Here is a 19,411-nt window from a genome sequence, read left to right as displayed (position 1 = left end):
CCCTCCTGGAGCAGCCTGAGCATTGTTTCAGGGCTGGCTCTCAGTGGGCTGTTGGCAGCATGGTCCAGGCACTGCTGCATCAGGAACTGGCCCATGGTGAAATCAAACCCCAGGATGACTCCCTGAGCAAAGATCTGGAGGGTGAGCAGAGCCTGTGTGAGGGTTGGCTGTTGTTACATTTCCAAATGTCCTATCTTTTAATACAGCTGAGTCCCAAGAGCAGAGATCATCAGGCAAAACAAACACAATTATGCAAAACAAACCTGGTTCCCAAAGCAAGCACTGACACCCCCTCCTTTCCTGGCAAAGAAAATCACTGCTGTAGCTATTTACCCAGTCTGAGAGCTGGAGGATTGGGTTTGCTGTTCAGTTTCTTGGCTTTTGGGGTTTTGTGTTGCAACCTTTATTTAAACATAGGGTATAGAGAAGACGCTTGTTTTGTTTGTTTGGGGTTTTCTTTCTGTTTCTATGACTTTTAAAGGACTGAAGAGTTTATTGTGTGTGAAATGCAGGAAGAGTCTAAATGAACAACAGATGAGAGGAAATAGACTGAGGAAAATTAGGGCTATTTGCTACCAAAGGAAGTAATCATTGTACATATATTAAATTCCAATCTCTAACTGAGAATGTGCTTGTTGTGCAAGAAATCTGACTGTAGAGGAAAACAGGGAAATATGTGGAGTCTTGGCAAGGCTGGACTTTAAAAGTGGTAAGTATGGGTTTGGTGCACTGGTGGTAAATAAGCCAGGAGGCAGCTTGTACTGAAGTGAGTGGTGGCTGGAGAGTCACCCAGAGTTTCCCATCGTAGCTGAAGGTCATTCTCTGTGCAGAAGGGGGAAACTGTTCTACCATACCTCTGCTATTTGTAGGTAATGTTTAGTATGATTTTATAATGAGAATATAAATTCTTTATGAACTTTCATCTGCCACATTCTCAGCTCATCCATCGTTAGAGACACCTGACTCACCTGTTACTTATTACTTATTACTTACCTGTAAGTCCTTGCTGGGCTGTTCCTTAAGGATACACTGCTCGTTTTCACTGGAGATAACCTTTACCTGGCAATCCCCTTCAGTGTTTCAGCCAAGTGAGGGTTTAGATGATCACAAGGGGGGTGCTGAATGCTCTGGTTCTTCTTCCCTTGGTCCCTGCAGGCTAACAGCAGGGCAGGTGCACGTGTGCATTTCACTGCTGGGAGGCAGAATCACTGGTTGTTTCAGTGATAAACTACTCACAGTGAGAGCCAGTATGAATGGAATAAGGACCCTCACCAGGGATTTGTGGAGTGCATAATATGTGGGCTTGACTTTTACAAGGATGCCTTAAATCAGCCACAAATTTGACATTACTACATCTTTAAGCAAAACACAGCATTCCTCATTATTACAAGATGGCAGACCCCCTGCTCAGTTAATTCAGCAAGGATATGGAATGATTTTTTAATTATTTTTTGTTTTCTAGCATTAGAAAAATTGTAGCCTGGGGGCATATTGCTTTGACAGATTGGGGTTATATGGTTGAAGCTGACCCATGCAGCTTCCTTCCCCTTCCCCCTCCTGGCAGGCAGATGAAGCATTTATATTGCAAGTGGCTAGCTGTGTTTTGTTCTTGATCTGATGGAAGGCCACCACAGAAGTCAAAAAGGACTTGTTACATATTTTGCTTTTCCTGGGAGGAATGCTTGAAAGCTCAGTGAAGAACCTGTAAAAATTTTAAGAAAAATAAAATAAAATTTGGCCATGTGGGAGGAAGCATTCAAGCACAGGAAAGAATAAGGAATTGCACAGTCAAATAAGCAGTTCCTGGCAGAATTTAGAGACCAGCAGCAGTAAGAAGGGTGCATCAGCATGTAGAAAAGAGTGGAAATGAACTGAAGAGAAATGATAGCATCATATTTAGAATCTGTCACTTTATCCGAATTATGTTGACTGGTTATTAGCAAAAGAGAAGGAATTGAGTTTTTAGAGGAGGAATGGTTTCATTTCCCCTTCATTAGCTGAGGAACCTGCTGACAGGAATTAAGACAGAATATTGCTAAATGGCAGCTTCAGCCATGCAAGAAAGGGTTGTTTTTAACCCAGAGCTGCTCAGTGACTGCATTTGCAGCATGGCCCTGCTTAAAAAAAACAAAACTCTGCTGGCAAAACTAAGGCTGCTTTGTGCTGCTATGTGAGAATGGGAAGGAGAGGTCCGGGCGGGAATCCTGTAGGGCAGTGGTGCCTCTGACGCCTGTGTCATGAAAATATGCCTCCAGTTAACCATTGTCCTCTGACCTCAATCCATGCTGAAACAGGGGCTTTGCATAATCATGGAAGGAGACGGCTCCTGCTCCAAGAGATGTTATGTTTTGAATTTCCAAACCAGACAAAGGAGACATTGTCAGCCCTTCACACATGGGAAACAGAGGCAGAGAGAGAGATTTGTCTGGGGCAAGCAGGCTAATTTTGACAGAATGGGCACTTAAAGTAAGGTTTCCTGAATTCATTTGTGTATTATGACCACAAGATTGGCCTTTCCTTTCTAATATTGGATTTTGTTCTTCCTGCAACTTCAGTTCGGGTAAAGGGTTGTTCATCAAAAACATTCTTTTATTCTGTTCTGTTTAAAAGATATGCTAGGGATTCTTTCCTTGGACTAAACTGTGCAGCTTCCAAAACTGTGCAGGTCCGAGTTGCAACTCTGCAAACACGTCAGAGAGCTTCAGGTGGATTTTCATGTTGGGACTGCCAGGAACAGTAATGCAAGAAAAGGCAGAGGTGTGACTTTGTCTTCTGCTTGTCTTTGTGCCCTTGGAGATCACAACCCCATGGCTATGTGAAGGGGAGCCTGCAAGAGCAGTAATGCTGCTCTGCTCAGCTTCACATGGGAAGCAAAATCTTACTGACTCCAATGTCCATTTGTCTTGCTCAAGCTTGTTAAATCCAGAAAAGCCAGTGAGACATGACATTGCATGACCAAACTGGGGCTGCTTGGCCTTTTTATGAGGCAGTATTGAGTGGAACCATCTGGGCTAGGAGAAGACCACACTTCTTAAATGAGCCTTTAGGAACACTAAAGTTAAGTGGCTGTCTGGGACACCATGCTGAAAGGAAGGGCACTCACAGCTGCATGGGGCTTATGGGTTTATTTCATCTCTGATGACAAAAAAAAACCTTACTAGTCATGTGGTTCCTCATAAATATCAAGCCACTGTTGACAAGTGGCACTGCCTGTGTTCTCAGCCATGCTGAAACAGAGTTCCCCCAGCTTTCTGACTGGTAATGGACGATGCTTTACAGTTACCTTATTTTTCTCTAAACTTAAAGGCAATCCCAAGTTATACTTCAAGAACAGCAACTTCAGTATCTTAAGTGCCTTGGGTGAATACTTGCATGGTCATCCATCTAACGTGCAAGTGGCTCACCTCTCTGGCTCCTGAGGTCCCAGTCTCCTGGAAGGTGTACTGCTCACTTGCCTGAGGGGTGAGGGAATCTGCTCCTTGGAAATGAATATATTTCTAGAAAGCTAAATACAAATTTGGGAGCATAACTTTCACTATGTGAATGGTGCATCTCAACTTAGGCAGTTAAAACTATTCTTTTGCTTTAAAGTCTCTGTTTAGTTTTGTTTGTTAGGGGTTTTTTTTATTTAAGCCCCATTGGGGCAGCTTCCTTAAGTACTTGCAGAGGGCTGGTTCCAGTTTCCAAAGATAAATCTGATTTCTGTGTTAGGAGGCAAGCTCTTTCCTTCAAGCACTTTTCTGTGTGACAGACTTGGAAAGGGGCAAATCGGATTCAGTAGAATTTCAAAAATTGTAACCTATTTTCCTGTGCTTTTTATCATTGAGATGAATCTTTGAGAAAGATCATTCATGGTAAAATACTTACCAGGGTATTACCTCAGCTAAGGTAATAGCTCTTATAGTGTAGGTTTGAAGAAAGAAGTACTTGCTCCTTAAGCTTTTGCCAGTCCGTGTCCTGTTCAAGCTGTCTCTGTTTCAATGGACTCCAGAAGCTTTGCATGATATTTATTAATCTGATTTACTAACAGTCTCCTAAAGTTTAAACAGAGACAGAGAGAGAAGATAAGCTGGACTCAGGCTTACAGGAATCAGATTCATGCCAACTCTGCCACTTCCATTTGACTTTATGCACATCAGTTAATATTTGTGGTTCCCCTGTCTACCAAATGCAGATATTAATTCTTGCCTTTTACCACTATCCATACTTGTACAGATGGCATGTTTGGACAGGAATCAGCTCCTCCTGTGTCTGTGGATACCTCACACATAAATGAGTCCCTGATCTTAGGGATCAGGGGGAAGCAACCTTCTAGTTGCTTCTGTAGCCACAAAATAATAAATGCCTTCAACCTGCTCACTGAAAAACCTTTGGATTACATTGGTGAAAATAAAAAGTCCACTGCAGTTCACAAGTCAAAAACTGCTGATAGTGTTTAGCACCAATGTCTGTCATTGAACATCTGGCATTCATCACTACTTTCCTTTTCTTTCTGCTGTCATATTTTATCCCATCTATTGGAGGTTCCTTAGCTCAGTCTGTATAAATTATGGCTGCCTCTCAGGGTAGTGGAATCACTACAGGCTGCAAGGTAAAGGAAGGAAAAAGAAGTCGGCTTAAGGAAAGAGTCTGCTCCCCTTTTCCTCCCCTCTCCCTGTACACAGACAGCACTGGACAGCATTACTAGACAGCAAGATACTCTTCCTGTTGAAGAGAGATGGAATAGTTTCCAAAAATAACAAATGTCTTTACCAGCCCTACTTATGAAGGTAGAAAGCAGGAGAGGAATTGGAGCTGGAGTGGACACCCGTTGCCATCGTTGGAAAGAGCAGAATTGGCCACTTTGGAACAGCCCTTCAGCAAGTTTGTAATGAATTAGGAAAGCAAACTTTACTTAATATGAGACTTCCTGGGCAATGGCTTTGATGTATTATTTTAAAATTAGATTGCTCTTATTGCAGAAATTTAAGTTACTACTAGAAGAATAATACTGAAGGTGCTAGGAAAACATGGGTGTGTTAAAATTAGCCAAAAGAGAATACTGTTACTATTTTTTTCCTCAAAAAAACTTTTCACTGCCACCTCAATGGCCATTACATTCAGTGCTCCTGAGCCGTGCTGGCAAGGCAGTGAGCCCTAGCAGCATTCCAAAGATGCATTTCTGATGGGGAGATGAATCCTCCAGCACCCCTGTGTGCAACATTTCCAGTTGCATATGTGTGTTCCCTGCCAAAGCCAGGTGCTTCTGTGTGCACAGTGTAACACAGCCCTGTGCCCCACGAGCTCGTGCCAGCTTTAGGAGCTAGAGAAGGTATTTCCTTGTTCTGGAAGCACAAAGACACCTCAATCCCACACTGCTGGCAGTTAGGGAAGAAAAGGCCCATTTCCCTCTGTGTGCAGAGGGCTATTGTAGACTGCCATCTCTGTCAATCCCAGAACTTTATGGGCTGAAGCTGGAGGGTCTCTGTTAGAGACAGCTGTCATGTTTTCAGTTCTAGGGACAGCTTGTATTGTTGGGGGCTTCATTATACTTGGAACAGCAAGAATTCCCCTTGTCATTATGTATGTTCTTCCTGGTTGTCTTGCTTTTCCCTTCTATTTAGTCTCGTGTCAAAAGTGTGTCTGAAGTTTGTTTGATTTAGTGTCAGGTTGACTGAAATGGGAATAAATTATTGCTGCTATTGCTGGTTGTCAGCTCAGCCTTCTCTTTCTGCAAAGCATATTGCATTCCTGATTTCCCATTGTTTTTCATTTATGTGCCTGTGGTGTTATCCTGCTACTTACTGCAGACTCCCAGATTTCAGCTCAACAGCCAGATCAATCAAGCAGTGGGTGTCCTGGTCAGCATCTGCATGGAGTGGAAGTGATAGGCCCAACTCATAAACAGAGAGGCTGCTGGGCTGTCCTTCAGAGCAGGTCCTGGCTGGCACGGCGGGCACACAGTGCTTGGTGTGACAGGCCAGGCAGTGCCAGGAGACACGGTTGCTCTCTGAAGTCAATAGATAGGTTCAGTCCTGGTGATTTGTTCTGACTTCGTACTCTGTTGCTGGGAATGGACATTCTGGTGAAGGTGCTACTGCTTGGCAAGGCTAAAATGGTGGGCAGTGAGAAAGAGAAACACGGGCCTAATGTTGCACACACTGCTTTGCATGAGATATTGCAAGAAAAAAATAGCCCACGAGTACAGTGGAATGGATGATGTGATGTTGATTTACTCTCAGTTTTTTGCTGTCTGCACTAGATCTCTGCTTGCCAAGCATCTGTCCCGTTACTAGCAGAATATTTATTCTATTTTCTCTTCTTCTTGTAGAAAATTTTACTACATCACACTGCTGAGAGACCCCGTATCTCGTTACCTCAGCGAATGGCGTCACGTCCAACGAGGAGCTACTTGGAAGACCTCCTTGCACATGTGTGATGGCAGGACACCAACTCCTGAAGAGCTGCCATCGTGCTATGAGGGCACGGACTGGTCGGGCTGCACGCTGCAGGAGTTCATGGATTGCCCATATAATTTGGCCAACAACCGCCAAGTGAGGATGTTGGCTGACTTGAGCTTAGTGGGCTGCTACAACATGTCCTTCATCCCAGAGAACAAGCGAGCACAGATCCTGCTGGAGAGTGCAAAAAAAAACCTCAAAGACATGGCCTTCTTCGGCCTGACAGAGTTCCAGAGAAAGACTCAGTACCTGTTTGAGAGAACTTTTAACCTGAAATTCATCCGGCCCTTCATGCAGTACAACAGCACGCGGGCAGGAGGGGTGGAGGTGGATAACGACACCATCCGCAGGATCGAGGAGCTCAATGACTTGGACATGCAGCTCTATGACTATGCAAAGGACCTCTTCCAACAGCGCTACCAGTACAAACGGCAGCTGGAGAGGATGGAGCAGAGGATAAAGAACCGGGAAGAGAGGCTTCTTCACCGGTCCAATGAAGCACTTCCCAAGGAAGAGACCGAAGAGCAAGGACGTTTGCCCACTGAGGACTACATGAGCCATATTATAGAGAAGTGGTAGCCTAGGCAGACTTTTATATTAATGATATTCTAGGGTTTCCATATAAGAGATCATGGAAGTAAAATTGCAAAAACAACAAAAAAAAATATTTTATTTAAAAACAAGTCTGTAAAACAGAAGATAGATTGCTTCCTTAAGCATAGGGTCTTTTTACTGTTTCTTACAAGACCGATGATATTCTTAAAAAAAAATAAATACATAAAAATAAAAAAAGGGTCAACATTCTAATGCAGAGGTAAAAAATGCACAAATGCAGTTACCCACTCATACAAAGAATACAAAATACAAAAGAATGTTTCTTATCCTCACAATTTTAACACAAATGGCAGAAGTAGGAATTTTTGAAATCTCTTTCTCCCCTGGGCATAATGATCTAAAGATACATAATTAAAAAGAAGGAAATAGAGGTTTTCTTTTATGGGGGTGGTGGGATGGGAATTGCATTGTTTGTCAGTAACTGGTAATGGTGACTAAGTTGAGGATTGGCCATCCTGTCAGGCTGGGATCTCAGCACACAGGCACTCACAGCATTTCAGCTGGCAGCCACTGCCAGAAAGTAGAGCACCATTAAAAAAAAAAGAAGAAAACCAGTCAGAGGATGAGAAACATTAAAGCAAATTGACTGCAGCCTGGGATATGTACTTAGCACAGTGGTTCTGATGCATTGCACTGGTATCACATATACATACGCAGCTTCATCACAAAAATAATAGGGAATTCATGCACAAAACTCCCAGATTTGTTTCCCAGACAGGTCCCACAACAAGTCAAAAGCCAACCATAGACTCAAACCTGCATTCCCATGTTATCCTGTCGGCTTACACCACTACCACTCAAGCCACCATCAGTATTGTGTGTTAACAGCACATGAAAACCCTCTCCTACATACTAAAAAAAAAGAAAGAAAAGTTTAAATACTCCTTCATAAATCCACACAAAATTCAGACCCTGCAAATGATCAGTCATTAATGGGAACATGACAAAGGGGTGGTTGTGTTTTGTTTGTTGCTATGTGAAATACTGACCCAGAATAAGCTTACAGACGTACTCTAGCTGTATTATTTCAGTTATTTTTACTTGCTTTTATCAAGAGGTAATGGGCATCAGCTGGCTTCCAGTGAAGTCACTAGAACTGATTTAAGTGGGAACAGGATGGGGCTGTCTTCCAGAGCTGTGAAAATTTCTGACTATGGGTCTGAATTAATTATGAGACAGTGCACATTGTCTTTTGGCAGGGTGCCTGTTCTGCAGCCCTTACTTTAAATGAACAAGCTGTGTTCATAAAACTGGAAAGGAGAATCATGGATAGTGTTTTTTTAGTCTCAGACCACTCTCAAAGCAGAACTCTTTCTCTTTCAATGCTGTTTTTTAGGGCCTCATGTAAGTTTAATCCTCCAGTGTGGGGACAGTCTAACCAGGTTCTGCTTACTGACTTTTCAGTCATAGAACAACAATGGCTTCTCTAATTCCTCTTCCCACTCGCCAAATTAAAATATGGCTTATTTTTTTGCTGTTGCAAGCACTTCTTTGTTTGGCTGGAAGCATGGAAATGAAGTAGTTTTTGCCTGGTTCATGTCTCACTCCGTTATTGCTCAGCCTGTAGGACCTGAACCAGCTATTGTTTAGGGTAAACTCTGAACCAAATGGAATATGATTTGATTTTCAAAGGCCATGTTAACTGCAAATCAAATATGGCATTGAAATCACTGGAGGAGAGGCAGAGAGCTGGTGCACTCAACTTTAGCATGTCATTTTTACAAGCATCTCTTTCCCATCATACAAATCCACTGATGTGCTGCTTGGCTTGTATTTTAATTCTTTCTCTGCCTCTGTGCACTGTTTCCAGCAGTTTCAAGTTCAGACTGAGTTTTGCAAAGGAGGGGCTTCTCTGTTCTCCTGTGCATGCCCTGGGGGATACACCTTGCTTTTGGAGACGTTCTTCTCCTCAAGAGTAAAGACAACTAAAAACTTGAGAACAGAAAATACAAAGAGCACTTAGGGCTCAAATACAATTCTGTTACAGCCCTGAGCCAAAGTCCGCCAAAGTCAGAGGATGTCTTTCCTGTTGCTTTCAGATGGATTTTGGTCAGGTCTGCATCCTGCTGCTGCAAAGTGCACAAGCACACACTCACCTGTCTGCAGGCACCAAATGACTCCTGTTCCCAGAAATGTGTAGCCTGGCCATAAGCATTTCCACCTAGATGAAAATTGGGAAGCAAAATGAAGCAGTATTTGGTGGTTGGCTTGGGGGCAGAAGGTATTACAAGTCCATTTGCTCATCTCTGAATTCCAAGACTGGGAGAAGCTATGTCTGGTGGTTGCCAGCACTTTTATGTGTTGCTGTAACTAAAGAAAACATTTGTATCTTAAAAATTCGACTTTACAGGCTGTTTATCCACAAAACCAACACAAGACATATAAAAAGCAACTGTTCTATGTGCACAGTTTCCACCTTTCCCCAAAAGCTTTTCAGGGTGCGTCCTGTGTTATGGATCCATAGCACACAAGCGGTGCCTGCAGCTAATCCCTGTTTGTGTGGCACTGCTGGGACTGCGTGATTCACACCAGTATTGTGATTGTGCTGTGTCTGCCTGAGCTGTTCCTGTGTTACAGGCTCTGAGTAACCAGCTGGATGTTAATGAATCTGTCTGCAGGGTTGTCTAAATCAGAAGCAGCCTCTGACCTTAGAAGCATGTCAGTAGAAGACCTTGTTCCAACGTTTTCTTTGTAGTATATTGCAGTAACAAGCAGAAGAACTGAAATTATATTGAAAACTGTTAACAGTTTCATTTCAACCACAAAAGGAGGGCTGACCTCACTTAGTACTGAGGCAGAAGTTTCTAGATTTAAATCCTGCAGCCAGCAAATGCCTCCGTTTTCCCACCTCTACACTGGGAGTAACAAATTTACGGACTCTAAAAGGGTATTCCAGGGTATGAAAAGTATAGGGCACTTTGAAACAGATTCTGAGTAATGGAAATGAACAGAATCACCCAAAAGCCATCCCTCACCCTGGCTGCTGTGCTGGTCTGCTTATGGCTGTAAGCCATGTGTTAATTTATTTTAAGTGCTGTGTACCAGAACATGGGTTGCAGGACACACCTGGCACTATCTTCTTCCTTTAGTGGGTGCAAGGGAACTTTTTTAACATAATGTGAATGTAGCTTTTTGTGATTTATATGTACCACAGCTTGAAGTGGTACTATTTCTTTTCTTTTTAGGACTGATATTTTGATGCTACAATAACATGAAAAGTGTGTGTGTAGTTTTAAAATGAATGGAGAACAATGGCTTTAAGGCACTCTGGCAGAAGTAGTGGCCAGACAGTAGATTCCTGTTCAATATTTGCCCCTTTCTTCCAAAATGTTTTTCCTGTGGCATCCAGATACACAACGACCTTCTTCAGTACATGAAGTGTTTCTTCAGGGGGTCTGTCTATGTGTCATGATCCAGCTCAGGTTAAGAGAGTGCTGGGAGCAGTGCGGGCAGGTGCAAGATTGGACCTGTCTCTCAGGGACTTGGTGAGGCAGTTCCCCTTGAAATCAGAATTTACCTGGTCAGATGCTTACCCACCCCACAGTGTTTCTGCCATGGTTCCAGGGGTACCCCCTGGAAAGCCTTTACAAAGGCTGGGGCTGTGTAAGGTGTTTAAGGCTGTATAGGGCAGCAGTACCAGTGTGAGTGAGCAATTTGGGCAGGAAAAGGCAGTGGTCCTTCAGGTTCTGCCATCTGGCACTGTGCTGACCCTGGCACATCACAGACAAGGATTGGGCTCAGTGGGGATTTCCCAGCAGACTTCATCCCTGCTCTGGGAAGGTAGAAAGGCTAAGACGTTGTAGTGCTAAGAAGTCAATGTGCTTTTAGTTAAAGCTAAACTTCACTGCTTGGTGGTGGTGTTGCTGAAGAAAACATTTTCTTGCTGGTTTGTCTCATCCCAGTTAGCTCTGTTGAAGGAGTTTGCTTCATCCAAAGTTTTCCAGACAGTCAGGTGCCACCTTGTACCCAATCCAGGTCACAAAATGCAGGATTGACTGGTACAGTTGACAGCCCAGGCTGTCAGAGGGTTCGAAGTCAAGCACAAACAAAGAAAAAGTCAGCAAAGGATCAGTGTGAATTTCTGGCTTGTCTGAATTTCTCCCTTTATACCCAACATTTTGGAATAAATGAGGAGCATTTCAGTTGGTGGTTTTGCACCCCATAGTCCATTACTTGCTTACAAAACTGGGATGACAATGAAAGCAGCATAAGAAAGATCCCAATAAGGTTTTGAATTCTCTCTCCCTGGGCTGTCCTGTTAGAGCGAAAAGGAGCAGTGCAGTTGCTGAGAGAACAAGGCAGGAGGACCCTCCAGTGACAGTGCAGACTATTGGGAAGTTTTTGCTCTGAGCCAGTCAAGTCACTTCACAGGGACCAGTGGACAGCTACAGAAGGTGTTACAGAATGTTACAGCACAGGGCCTGACCAAGGTTCATATCTTGGGGTTAAAAGCATCTCTAGTGTCTTGCTGGTGTTTAGAGTTACCCAGACCCCCTCCTACCCCATAGGCTTTTCCAGTCATCACAAAAAAGGGATAGTACTACAGGAATTCATCAACCAAACTATGCTTAATACTGTATTCCCAGAGCTATAGCTTGGCATGCAACCTGATATTATCTGCGGGATCCAAATCACAAGGCTGGCTGCGTTCTCTTTTTATTCTTGTTTTCACTTTCATTAATATTAGCAAATCATGTTCCAGAGGCAGAAGTGAATGTAGGATTCACTGCCTGATCAGGAGTGTAGCCAAGCCTTTATGGCACAGGTCAGCAAGCAGCAGCTCAGGTGAACCAGGGCACACAATCCCAGCTACCCGTGGCCGTTTGTTTTACCCCATCCACAGGAATTCTGCCAAGGTGAATGCAGACCTGATAAACACATGGGAGTTAAAGCCTGTGTTGTCCCAGCTGCAGGGAGTTTTCTCTGTAATTCTTAGCCATGCAAGCTGAAAAAAACAAGATTTGCAAATGAGTCTGTCTCCTCAGAGCTCCACAGTTCCCCCTCCCTGGTCAATTCCCCCAGGTGTCAGTTCTGGAGACTGGATTGAGAGAGTTGTACTATAATGAATAATTTTATATTCAAAAGGTTTACTGAGCATGATTTGTTTTGTACATATTGGAATATGATTTAACTTATTTTTATTGCCCCTTTTAATCTTTTTTTCCTTAAGGAGAAGACAAAAACCCCCATCCTCTCTCAATGTGAAGTTCCTATGTGTTTATGTGTAGTCTGCCAGTCAAAACACGCAACAGGCGCAGGATTTCTCACCAGCCCTCCTGCTATCTGATTTTGTTTTTCATTGTCATTTCTATTCATCTGAGACTTTGCTTATATTGTCTCTTCTTTCCTCTCTGCCACACAGTCTGTGCAGGGCAGGGAAAGGGCAATGCAGGCAGGGTTCTCTTGTTCTTCCTCTCCCTTTACTTGCGTGCTTTACTTACCAAGGAACTCAGTTCCTCTAGGGGTTGTGTGACTGAGGGTAAAAAAAATACAACTGTCCCCCCACCTGCCTTCCATTCTCCATATTGTAGATCAAACAGATTCAGCTTCTCTGAAAGTGATTGTGGCTGGACTCATTCCATTGGGCTGAATGTGTATGGTTTGCACTTTCCCCCCCACTTCAGGAACTTAAAAACAACAAAAAATAAAAGGCAACTGTTTAACTTGAGCCGAGTAACACTTAAAGCTTTATATATTTATTTATAGCATCTTACAAAAAGTGTTAAAAGGTTTTTTTTCTTCCACAAGAAAAATAAAATTTTAAAAAATCATCTAATTGTTTTTGTCTAGATCAAGGATGAATGTTAGCAGATGAAATAAACCCTAAAATTGAGCATCTGTTGTGCGTGTTGTCCTTGCATTGGCCTTTGGATGCTGTTTCAGTGTAATATGTCTTGCCTGTTTATTACAGAGAGATAAAGCTGCCAGTGCAGTTGATTAAGAATATTTGTTTTCTGCTACAAAAACAGACTCCTGGACAAGAAATATTCAAGCAGAAACTGCAGTCTGTTCGTTTCTATTGTTACATTTGAGCCAACACTGCAGAAAGTCCTTAAACCTCATGGAACCTATCATCTAAGAATTACCTTTGCTGCTGTACAGTGTTCTTAGTTGTCTTTTTCAGAGTCACTGCAACGAACACATTTGCAGGCAATAGAGGTTGTTACACCAAACATTACAGAATAATTAACAGAAATTTTTTTGTTGGTTTCGTGCTCAGTACTTTGTTGTGCAAAAATGTTCTGCAGTTACTGAACGAAACCACGTGCCTGTTTTGCACAGTGAAAGTAAGCTGGGGGTAAGAGGATGATGGTACAAGTGTTTCACAGCATCCTGAATGAGAACAGCAAGGTATTTATCTAAGTGAACAAATAACATGGCTGTGATTTTACTGAAGCATCACACTTGGAGAGAGGGAAGGAGGGGCTGTGCAGGTGCTGCTGGAGGACTCGGGTAAGTGACTGTGTGAGGGGAACACCTGTGATCCCAATGGGGCTCAGCTGTGAGGGGAGGGGACTGATGGAGACCTCGGGTCAGTCCCTTCAGCTGTGCTGGTACCACTGCCCAGGAGGCCTCATGTCCTGCTGAGCTGCAGGAGGAACTTCCCAGTGTGGCTCCCTCTGGCCAGCGTGGCAGCCAAGGTGCAGGCACAGCTTGTCCTGCTCTGTGGGAGCCCTGCTGTTCCTGTTTTAAGCGCTCTTTGTCTCCTCCTTGACCTCTCCAGAAGCCAGGAGGATACTCTGGCACAAGAAGTCTGGGCAGGTAAAACACTTTCATTTGCACATGGGCTTCCTACACTGCCTTTAAAATGGGTTCTTCCTCTCTGTGCTAGGAGCCTCCAGGAAAAGAGGGAGGATAGCAGGTGGAAGGAAGGCTTCTGCTGTTGCAGAAAGGGAAAGGAGCAGAATGGATGCTTGAAGGAGGGTTAAAAGAAGCAGTGAAATTACTGAGGGAATAACCTCCAGAGTCTCAGGAATTTTTCTTGATTACACTGATTACTCAATTTCTTTATTCTTGAGTCCAAAATGTTGCTGTTTCAATTCTGTCTGGTGATTTTACACTATCCAGCACTGCCTCTGGGAAGCTGTGGAAGGTGGAAAGGCCAAGACATGCCTCTGGGGGATGTGCTGCCTCAGGTTAGCTGGAAAGTGCCCTCCTTTGCATCCTGCTGTTACCCTAACAATAAACAGCCCCTGGCTGTTCTGCTGCCCCAGGTGACAGCCTGCTCTTCCTGAATAGAAAACTGATCCTGATTCTACTATACCAGAGGAGGTGGTGCTGAGATCTTGTCAGAGGTTGTGTTTTATTTCTCTGGCTCGCAAACTCACACAGAGCTACTTTAATAACCTCTTTCTTTCCACTGGCTGGAGGACAAGGAAAAGCAAAGCAAATCTGCTTTAACACTGTAGTGCCAAAGCTTTCCTGCGTTGATCTTTGGGTCGTACAGGTTCCCTTTTTGCCTTGCTGAGGATCCATGTGTGGGTCCACATGATGCTGAACTTCTTTGTTGTCACAGAGCAGAAAGAGGGATGTAGGTCCTTGCATAGTTAAATGTGTATCTAGTGGTGACTGCATGTTTCTATGGATTTTGTAAAAGTGGACAGATCTTAGGAGAGTCCCAGGCCTTGCAGTTTGGAACACTTTATGATGCAGTACTTCAGTGGCACTTAGAATAGGGATGTGAATAAATTTATACACAGATAAAATTAATTTATGGGCTTTCTGCAGTTGGAAATGTTCATGGCTGATTTGGGCACATCAGCTCCCCTCTTTGCTGCAGGGGGAAACCAAGGCACGTTCATACATAAACTCAAAAGAATATATTGTGGGCTTAACACTAAAGCAGCTTGAGTTTTACTCTGGCAGTTATTTCATAAACTTCAAATAAAGGGGGTGTAGTCAATGAAATATTCATTAATTGAACAGTATTTAATAGATCATTGCTATGTATCTCTTAATGCAATCAGAGGTTCAAGTGGGGAAAGCTTTTCTAGCAAGGCCCTGTCTGCTTTAATTGATCTGGGAAGTAAGTGGCTTGGAAAAGAAACCATGCATGTTCATACTTTGCAAATATCTATAAGCCTAAAATGAGTAAGTCTCTATCTATTTATTAGTCAGACCACACTGTCTGTGTATGTGGTACTGTTTGTTAGGGCTTAGAAATTCTTTGTCCTACATGAATTTACTCATCTCACTCTCTCTGGTGATGCTCTTCTCATAAGCTTTTTTACTCTTGAGTGCTTTCGTATCCCTGCCTTACTCTGGCCCACTGATATTCACAGTAGGTTTGTCCCCTTCACAGAAGGTTTGTCCCCAGAGACAGGGGGCATGCAGTATCTCAGTCAGGATTCTTGTGACCTTTGCACAAGGAGCTGCAGAACTGAGATACTTTTTAATCAACATCCAGCCAACAACACAAGGGAAAAGTCGAATGCCTGTCCTCTAGGAGGTGGGAATGGATGAGGGAAAGCAGTGCTTTGCAAATGTATAATAAACTAGATGTTATTAGTGGGGAAGAACAAAATAAATATATAAATATATTCTTCTAGATTATGGTCATGGAATCCAGATGTTCGTGCAATGAATGAGTAATAGACATTATAATAAATAATAAGCATTTAATTCAAGTGGCTTTAGCATATTCTGGTTATTACTGGATTCCATTTAAAAGTTCCTTATTGACTTAAACCAAATGTTATGCTCAGTTGGGCTGTAAATGGTAAAGAAATTCCATGTGGCCTAATCTAGTTAATTCAGGCTGGATACCTGATCCCCAAATGAATATGTGGTAGTCAGTCATCAGTTTTCTGGCATAGGCAGTGACAACACATATAAATCATAGAGCCTTTGTGAGATGGTAAATAACTTTCCTTTAGAGCCCTTTCTGTGGGATTTGATTATTAGTGCCAGACATTGTTTTCTGAACAAGAGCTCACAGCCAAATTAGTGAATGCTCAGACATTTTGCCTACTACAGCAGCCCCCATCAGTACTGGTTTCTACTGATCATATGTTCTTTTCTTTCCTTTCCTTGATATCAAATATTTAGATACTAAGTGAGAATTTATAAACTGAACCCAATTAGCCACAACTCCATGTAGGCTTTTAAATTTTACTATGTTAGTGAATGATCATACCGTTTGTGTTATTGGAAATGCTAATGCTACTGGAGTTAATTAATGGAGGCTTTGCTCCCTGGCTGGAGAACCTGGATCTTGGAAAACTGTGCCCCTGGGAGAAGTGTGCAACCTTATGGGCTCAGGGATCTTCTGCTTGTTAGGTTTTTGCTCAAGATCAAATGCCAAGTCATGCAAAGAATTAAGGGTATGTGGTGTTCTGTTTTGAGGGCAGTCTGGCCTTCTGAAGCAGCTAAAATGACCAAAATTCAGCTGTTTTGGAGGCGAAAATGGAGACAGAGGTCCTATTGGAGGAGAAATCTTTTGATAGGAGCAGCCTAGCTGATGTTATCAAGGGACCCTTCATTACAACTGTTCCACATAGCTTTTCATGTGTTTATTCTGAGTACTGTTGTTTTCTCTCCACTGGGAAAGCCTGTCAAAGCAACGGGTAAAATCGGGGGCCAGAGTGCTGGTGAAGGCCTGGCCCTCACGGGCACGGCCTCGTCTCTCGTTGTTCCATGTTGCCCTAAGAAAAAGACATCCACAACCTTTTGGAAACAGTGTTTAATCTGAGCACATATGCAGGCTTTTTGGTTTCTCTTTGCAGCGTCTCAGTAATCTGCAGGTCATTTTTACTCTCTGTGTGCCTGTCTGCCTCTGTCCTGGTGAGAGCTATGTGCTTGCCACGTGAAAGGCGTGAGCATGGCTGCCTCCTCCCGTGAGGAACGAGCCCAGGATCAGCTCTGCCGAGGCAGCACACTGAGACAGGGCCATGCCTCAGTGGACAAAAACTCAGGCCAAGCTGAGCTTTGTGGTGTGGGTTGTTTGGGCTGCCCTGCCAGCCAAGCTCTGGAGATGTGCACATGTTGTCTGGATTTTCATGTGTACATTTAAGGACTTTCACAAGAAAATCAAACCAAATCAAACCCACCGGGACAGTGTTGGGAGGAAGAATTATAGCAATAAATAAAGATTTCTGCTTGTATGCCAACCCAACAGCCTTTGCTGTCTCCTCATCAAGTGATCTGCCATTTGTTAGCAATCTCTTGTTAGGGCCTTTCTGCTCTTGGCCTGTTCTTGCTTTTGTATATATTTTACTCATCTTGACAAGAGAAAAGAACTCTATTAAGTAGAGGAACTTACAATTCACAGTGCCTGTAACATCTGTGGCAAGACTAGAATTACAAATTACATCAGCATTTTTGTTTGTTTGTTTTCTCTGTGTTTGGGAATTTCATTAGCTGTCTTACATTTTTGGTTGTGGGTTATTTTTCTCCCAGTCTCCTGTGGCTTCTTTGTGAAAACCATTTGTTTTGTCGTCCTTCCTCATTCTTTGTAAAGGTGGCCTGCAGGTCTGGGTTGGCCAAAACCCACAGGAACTGACAATGAAAGCATGTGAAGCAGTTGTCTTCTTGGATGGGAAGGTGGTAGGTGGAAAGTAGTGTGTTCCTTACAGTAGCCCTTGCCTCTACCATTCATTTCTTAGTCCAGAGCTGCCTTTTGTGCATTAAAAGCTCTTAGGTGTGTTTCTCATCCTCCAAAATCTGTTTTTGAGTTGTCTGTGGTGTTTTCCCCTCAAGCCTTCTTCTCCTACTGATCTTCTATTTCTTTTTTACTAGCACAGATGCCCTATGGCAATAACTGTGCCTGTAAGGTGTCTGATGCTTTCTGCCCTTCCATATATTTTGCATACTACTTTCAGTAATTAAGGCCCCAGGTTTCTGTGACTGAAATGATGCTGAAATGTCTGGAAAACTGGAAGGTGAGTGTTGGAAAGGATGAGCATAAGGGGATAAAGACAGACAAGCTGGTAGTCACCAAACTGTGTCACACTTTTTAAGGGTAGGATGGAACCCAAAGCTCTCATGGTCTTTTGTGCTGGCAGCAAAAAGACCATCACTGAAACCCAGTGTGCTGTGCTGGGGCTGTTAGGGTGGGAACTTTGGTAACTGTAGAGAGATTATTGACCTTTCTTTCCTTCATGCCCTTAAAGAGGAAGGTCGTAGATTCTTCCACACTCTAAACCACATCCAAAAAATATCTACCACCTTCTGGTGAGCAAGGCTGGGGTAAGAGTGGGCTCCTCCTTAGGTCTCCATTACGTTTGCTTCACTGTACACAAGGAGAGGGGTGACAGAAAGGCGGCACATTATCCAGTCATTCTTATAAAGAACCATTTCTCACACATTAATCCTGGATTCCGTGGAAGTAACGCAATGCAAGTTTTGGTGCGGAAGAGTGGAGAAGAGCAGAAGCCAAGAGGTGTCCATAGTTGCTCTGTTCTAGATGCTCTGCAATGCTCCTTATAAACAGGTCACAGAGATCTGTCTGGCTACACTTGACTGGAAACTTGCCAAAGCAGGCTGATGCTCAGGCTGCTGCTAGCAGAGATGATGCTCCAGGATAAAATAAATGGAAAGGTCACTTTGATTAACTGCCCATCTCTCCTCTCCCTTACTCTATCTCAATCTCTCTGCACCTTGATAACCACAGGCATGTCTGACTCATCAGGCAGGTCAGCCAGCTTCCATTTAAATGTTGAGCATGAGCCAAATTATTCTTCCTATCATATTTAAGGTCCTTCACGTTGTTAAGTGGTGGTGTGTAGTAGAAAAGAACTGCATGGAAATGTGCTTAAAACACTGACCTAGGAGGTCAGTGTGCTTTTTCATTTGTTTTAGAACTCTGTTGTTTCCCCTCACTACAGAGCTTCACTCTTAAACAAAAAACAACAAAAAGACCTTCCTTGTCTGGGGCTTTGATACATAATAAATGCTGCAGGTTTTCATTCACATGTTATTTTGAAGCATTGTAGCATTCGTACCCTAGTTCATCAAATGTGCCCTCTTTGTGTCATAAAAACACAGAACACAGTGAGCCCCTGCCTCGGGGCCCTGTAACACAGATCAGGAGAAAGGAGAATTGGTTTTGCCTTGCCCCTGGGCTCTGGCATCATCCGTGATTTTAATGGTGAGGTAAGACAGGAGCTTCTCACTGTCAGCATTGTAAGGACCTGCAATCTTCTCTCATTAAGAATAAATAAAATCTGCCTCTTATCAGATTTACGTTTAGTCCCCCCCAAAAGTGAATGTTACTAACTTCAAAAGATTTTCCTTAAAGTATTTTTGAAACTGGCCTATTTGGGCATGTAAAAATACAGAATTCCTCCTTAACGTTACTGTCATCCCATTTAAATGCCCAGTTACCCTATCATGCTTTCCTTATCTACGGATCAGGC

The 19,411-nt window shown here is 43.2% G+C and overlaps 1 protein-coding gene across 2 annotated transcripts in view; it reads left to right on the top strand.

Annotated features, from left to right (window-relative positions):
• The window catches only part of HS6ST1 (heparan sulfate 6-O-sulfotransferase 1), a 54,953-nt gene extending 42,064 nt beyond the window's left edge, over positions 1-12,889 (top strand). For both annotated transcript variants that reach the window (XM_017728788.1, XM_017728789.1), the window contains exon 2: positions 6,311-12,889. In XM_017728788.1, the coding sequence (XP_017584277.1) occupies positions 6,311-7,019 (709 nt within the window). In that variant the 3' untranslated portion in view covers positions 7,020-12,889. The remainder of the gene's footprint in view (positions 1-6,310) is intronic.
• The last annotated feature ends 6,522 nt before the right edge of the window (positions 12,890-19,411 follow it).

Source organism: Corvus brachyrhynchos, unplaced genomic scaffold, assembly GCF_000691975.1.
Source record: "Corvus brachyrhynchos isolate BGI_N302 unplaced genomic scaffold, ASM69197v1 scaffold223, whole genome shotgun sequence".
NCBI lineage: Eukaryota > Metazoa > Chordata > Aves > Passeriformes > Corvidae > Corvus > Corvus brachyrhynchos.
Note: the sequence above shows the minus strand (reverse complement) of the source record. Positions and strands in the feature narration are given on the sequence as shown.